At 41.0% G+C, this 6,000-nt stretch overlaps 1 protein-coding gene across 3 annotated transcripts in view; it reads left to right on the top strand.

The window, feature by feature from the left end:
* Gda (guanine deaminase) overlaps positions 1 to 6,000 on the top strand; it is a 93,693-nt gene that overhangs the window by 63,457 nt on the left and 24,236 nt on the right. For all 3 annotated transcript variants that reach the window (XM_031389912.1, XM_031389914.1, XM_031389913.1), the window contains exons 6-7: positions 1,194 to 1,221; positions 4,268 to 4,375. In XM_031389912.1, the coding sequence (XP_031245772.1) occupies positions 1,194 to 1,221; positions 4,268 to 4,375 (136 nt within the window). The remainder of the gene's footprint in view (positions 1 to 1,193; positions 1,222 to 4,267; positions 4,376 to 6,000) is intronic.

Raw genomic sequence — 6,000 nt, 5'->3', positions numbered from 1 at the left:
ACAATCAGACCCACCATGTGCAGTCCTTGGCTGGTGGTTGAGACCCTGGGAGCTCTGAGGGTACAATATGAACTAACTAGTACCCTCAGAGCTCCCAGGGTTATATTGTCTTATGAGTTTCCATTATGTCCAATTTAAATTATTGGCCACTTAAGTACTTTTCTCACATGATCTCTGATAGCTTTTCCATGATATCTTAAACAAGGAAGGTCACTGCATTCTATTCCACATCAAGAGATACACAGAAGTTTCTTTAGGTACATAGTTTCTGGATATAAGTTTAAACCTCAGTTTTGCTTCTATTTTCTGGGTTTCTCTCATTCCAAGCATGTTCCCTCTGGCGTGCTGAGTTGAGAGACTGATACATGGTTATAGGAAGAGGGCAGTATCTCTGCTTTCAATCCTGGCCGTATGCTCCGCTCCTGCACCATCCACTGCTGTGCTCACTGTGCCTTAATCCATAACATGTTCTCCCTGAGAGTAAAGATGGAACCTAGGCTTTGTTCACACCTGGGAAGTGTCTATCACAGAGCTACATCCTCGGGCTCTCAATTCATGTTTGAGTCTGAAAACAGACCAGAAGGAAGGAACTCATAACTCACAATCTTTTCTGGCCAGGGCAGAAAAAACTATTCCATAGAACAGTTATCACTGTTCAAGCAGGCAGAAGTTCCCAGGTTCACCACTTGTCCCTTCTTCCCCCATACACTTTACAGATACCTCTGTCATAGATAGTCCTTTACCTTCCTCTAACATCTACTTTCTGCCAGACTCTGTCCTTAAAGACTAACGGTGATACTGTGTGCATAAGTAGCTTCCACTTAAGAGGAGATCAGAAGTACAGTGTTCAAGGCTTCTAAGTGCCTGGGTGTGCCTAAGAGCCCATGCCCTATCATCCATGAAACATGGCTCACTGCAACTGTATCATACAGAATTGGAGCCAAGAGCATAGCCTGGGACCTGTGTGGTGGAGCTGATAGCACAGCCTGGGACCTGTGTGGATGTTCAGAAAGACTCATAAGATGTCACGGGACAATATTCCCTGTGACTCTCCCCTCCCGCTTTTGCTATCAAGGAAAAGCTGAATAATTATTCCTTGTTAATCTCTAGTGGTGGTGAGCCCTCATGCTGTTAGAAACATTTATTTGAAAATAATTAACGTTTCTAACTTTGCATTCGTTGCTTCATTTCAGATTTGTGTCAGAAATGCTCCAAAGAAATGTAAGTACATTTGTTCAGTTTTCACCTGGAGTGCAGCTCTGTTAGCTATAGGATTTGTTAAGTTGTTTGGTAGATTAATCTGTTTACCTATGGCTTTGCCTATATATAAAAGGTGTTTTCCTAGAACTGTCGATTTTTGACACAGTCTACCTAATGGCTCAGCTCAAACAGGTCAGACTTTTTAAAATTGAAAACATCTGTCAAAGACCGTGAGTTTTGGTGTGTACAGAGTAATGGCTTGTCACACACATACAGTATCAGATGGTGGTCACAGTGAGAACCAGTCACACGTATAAGGACAGGACTGCCCAAAAGTCTGGCAAATGTGTTCATTTTATGACTGAGAACTTGTACCCTTTGGTCAATATCTCATATGATCCAGAAACCCATGCTTGGGTATCTATAAAGAGAACAAAATCAGTATCTTGGAGAGCTATATGCACCTAAGTTTACTGTACTTTTATTCGCCATAGCCCAAATATGGAAGCCTATGGATGAAAAGATAAAGACAACTAATTTTATATATATATGTTAGTGTATGCATGCACACATATACACACATGGGATGATATACAATTTAAATATGTTTCATATATAAAATATACATATACATGTGTATAATGATGGGATATTATTCATTTATAAAAAAGAAGATATTGCTATTTGAGAAAGCACTGATGAATCTGGAGTATATTATGTTAAATTAAATAAACCCAATTCAGAAGAGAAATACTGCATGGTCTCATTTGCATGTGCAATCTGGAAATGTCAAGCTCATAGAAGCTTCTGGTATTGGCTTTCTAGTGGAGGCTCATAAGATACTATATTTAGTGGGGTTTTTTGTCTGTTTGTTTTGAAGTACAGTTTTGTAGTTAGGAATCATTACCTGATTTAGTGGATTTGATTATTCACTATTAAAATGTGCTACCAACTTTATGTTTGCTGAACTTGTTTACAGCTTCAGGGATATTGTGTGTACCTACTTTTGGTTCCCATACCCTTTGACTATTTGTGGCAGAGAACCCAAGTTTAGTCAGCTATGTGAGCTCCATCCCTGAGTTCACTAAGCTCGGAGTTAGTGTAAGGTGCATTGGTCAGCTGTCTGTCACAGTGACAGAATACCCGAGGTAAGAAACTTATAAGAAAGGAAGGTTTGTTTGACTCTTGGTTTCAAACAGCTTTAGTCTGTGATCAATTGGTCTGGTGGCTTTTAGGCCTATGGTGAGCCAGAGCATAATGGGAGGAATTCTAGGCAGAGGGAAGCTGCTCACCTCATGGTGGCCCGGAAGCCACAACTTACTTCCTATTAGTTGGTTCTACCTCACAAAGGTTCTGTCATCTCCCAATAGCACTCTCAGCCAAGATCCTTTCCCCCCACATGAGTTTGGGAGACATTTAATATACAAAGTGCTGGGCTGGTGAGATGGCTCAGCGGGTAAGAGCACTGACTGCCCTTCTGAAGGTCCTGAGTTCAAATCCCAGCAACCACATGGTGGCTCACAACCCCCCCTTCCCCTCGTAATGAGATCTGATGCCCTCCTCTGGTGTATCTGAAGACAGCTACAGTATACTTTTGGGTTTTGTTTTGTTTTTTTCTATTTTTTATTAGATATTTTCTTTATTTACATGTCATATGATATCTCCTTTCCTGGTTTCCTCTCTGAAAAAAAGAATAAAAGAAAATTAAAAAAAACAAACAAATTAAAAAAAACAAAACCCTGTTCCCTCCCCCTGCTCACCAACCCACCTTCTCCCACTTCCTGGTCCTGGCATTCCCCTACACTTGGGCATAGAACTTTCACAGGACCAAGGGCCTCTCCTCCCCTTGATGACTAGGCCATCCTCTGCTATACATATGCAGTTGGAGCCATGGGTCCCACCATGTTTACTCTTTGGTTGGTGGTTTAGTTCCTGGCAGCTCTGAGGGTACTAGTTAGTTCATATTGTTGTACTTTTATATAATAATAAATAAATCTTTGGGCCAGAGTGAGAGGGCCAAAGTGAGCAGAGGTCTTAAAGTCTTAAAATTCAATTCCCAACAACCACATGAAGGCTCACAACCATCTGTACAGCTACAGTGTATTCATATACATAAAATATATAAATAAATCTTCAAAGAAAAAAAAAGATACAAACTATCATTTAAGGTCTGGTGATCCAGTCAGTGTCCTCAAGAGTCACACCCTTCCCAAATCCAAGGCCCTTTAATTTTGTAACATTGGTCTCTGTAGAGGGAGGGCTTCCTGATCCAAGAAGATAGGTGGCATGTGGCCATTGGGGGCCTGTTTGATGGTCCCTTCTCCATTGGTTCTGTCTGCTGTTAGTCTCCAGTGTGGATTGAAAAACAGGCTATGCTCAGATGACATAGTCCTGTGGCACATCACAGGACCATGCACAGCCAGCCAGCCATCTGCTTTGTCCTGGCATTCTCAGGGCTGTGAAGTCAGCGCTACTTCTTGCCTTCACGCCCAGTGTAAAAACTGGTTTATGGCTCCAGAAGATCGATTCATAGGTTACTAAGCCTAGCCCTTCTGTCCCTTGTGACTCTCCACTGTCACATTGGAAACCATAGGAATGTTCTGAATTTCTTCCAATTTAACCCTGGAGGTACGGTGCTTAGGGGTGATGCTTGTAGACCCTATCTGTGACTACCTTTCTAGTTAGTGTCCTGCCAGCCACCCGAGAGCTATAACCAAGGAGTTCTGAGTGAGGATACAGCCAGCCCACCTCCTCAAGATGTAGGTAGGGAAACAGCTACCACCTCCCATGAGCTATCCCCACCCCAGGTCTTATTTGATGTAATGGTGAGAGTACTTATATTCGGACATAGAACTTTTATATAGAACTATAAAACTTCTATAAACTGGATGCTGAAGACTGGGCTCTCCTCAAAGATGGTTCTGTGATTTTGGAACCCAGAACCTCTGTGAACTAGAAATTGGGGCTTTTCACCCACATCGAAACTTGTAGAATCACATTGTTTGCAGAATGTGCTATGTGTTCATAATCTTCCTATTTTCCACACCCATTTTTTTACCATTTCCAGTACCCAAGAGTGAAACCCATAGTGACCCCGCGCTTTTCCCTTTCTTGCACGGAGACTCTGATGAGCGAACTTGGCAACATCGCCAAAACCCATGATCTATATATCCAGGTAGGCATTTGTATTTTGGTTTGTGCCTCAGGCTATACCTACATGATGTCTTGGTACCCTCAGGTCATCTCTAGTAACCTGTAGTTCTTCTACTGAGATCTTCTAGAATTAAAGAATTTCAGGGCAGGAGTTGACACCAGGAGGTACCTTGACTAATGTCAACTAGTTTTGCAGGTGAGTTTTCATCCTCGATATTTGCTGATTAGTCTTAAACAGGCCAAGACAGCTTTATAAAGAATAGCAAGATCAATGTCAGACTACCCATTCTTGGTAAAAATGCATTTAATACATTTCCTTCCTGCTTTTATTTGATGCTTTCCTGGTGTTCTAGAACCTTCATTTGTGGAGGAACCAATTATTATTTGAAAAGTAAAAAGAACTTAATTTCTACCTTACAGAAGTGAGTTAAAATCCTTTTGTTCTTAGTTTCTTAATTTAAAACCAGGAACAAAAAAGTATATCTTCCTTTATCATTAAGTTGTTGCAATTTAGCAATAAAATGCTTTTAAAAAGTCTCACAGCTGGGTTAAAATTAGGAGTTCCCCTCCCCCACCACACTTAATTACACACTGCAGTAAGATCTCCCCTCTTTCTGAGCTGACAGTATTACAGGGAAGGAAGGGAAAGCTGGGGTGAAGGCAACATATTGATTTCTTACCTTTTATTTATTTATTTTTAAAATGGATGTTCATAGGACCTAATAGTGTGTCTTCTCCATGATTACTGTCTGTGGCTTCTGATATTTGAACTTTGGACGTAGTCTCCAACAATTATTCTCTGGTGATAAAATTCCAAATTTGGATAGTATTTCCATATTGAAAACAGAATGGTTTTTTAGGAAGAGAGAGAGAGAGAGAGAGAGAGAGAGAGAGAGAGAGAGAGAGAGAGAGAGAGAGAGAGAGAATAATATTTAAAGCTACAGGATAATAAAATGAAAAAGACATGTAAAAGTCTATTTGTAGGCTGAAGATGTAGTGCAGCTGATAGAGCACTCACTTAGCTTGCATGAACCCCAAGGTTGACCCCCACCATTGCATAAACTGGGCATGGCAGCACAGCATACAGAAGGTGGAGGCAAAAGAATCAGAAATACAAGGTTATCCTTGGCTACAAATTAGAGGGGGGGATGATGTGCACTTATTTGTATTATCCCATCAAGTCATGTGGTTACCCTTCCTCTTGTGCTGCATCCATGCATTTCATTGATTGTCTGGTTTTTACTCTTGACTGTAGATAGAGTTTGATGTTGGTAAATCACCTATTAGAACCTTTGCTTGTCTTTTCTCTTATTCATCTCACTATGTCTCTTCTTGGTATAGTTGTCTTAGAAATGACCATTGGCTTATGAACTGTTTCATTGATATACTGTCATTACCTAGTAGTCTGTAATGTTTTATTTAGAGACTGAAGTGGCTGCTTTAGTGGAAGACACTTTGTGTCCCCGCAGATTTCAGGTGCCCTCATGAAAGGTGTGGCTTCCTCAGACTCATTTGGTTTGTGTGTGTGTTCCCATGCGCTCCTTCCAGATGAAGGCAGCATCATCCAGATCTGTCATTTTAACATTTTTTTCCTGCAAGAGCATCCTTCAGAAGGTGAAGAAAAGAGGCAGACTGAGGACAGGCCCT

The sequence above is a fragment of the Mastomys coucha genome, unplaced genomic scaffold (genome assembly GCF_008632895.1).
Source record: "Mastomys coucha isolate ucsf_1 unplaced genomic scaffold, UCSF_Mcou_1 pScaffold21, whole genome shotgun sequence".
Classification (NCBI taxonomy): domain Eukaryota; kingdom Metazoa; phylum Chordata; class Mammalia; order Rodentia; family Muridae; genus Mastomys; species Mastomys coucha.
The sequence above is the reverse complement of the archived record's forward strand: the minus strand, read 5'-3'. Positions and strand labels throughout refer to the sequence as shown.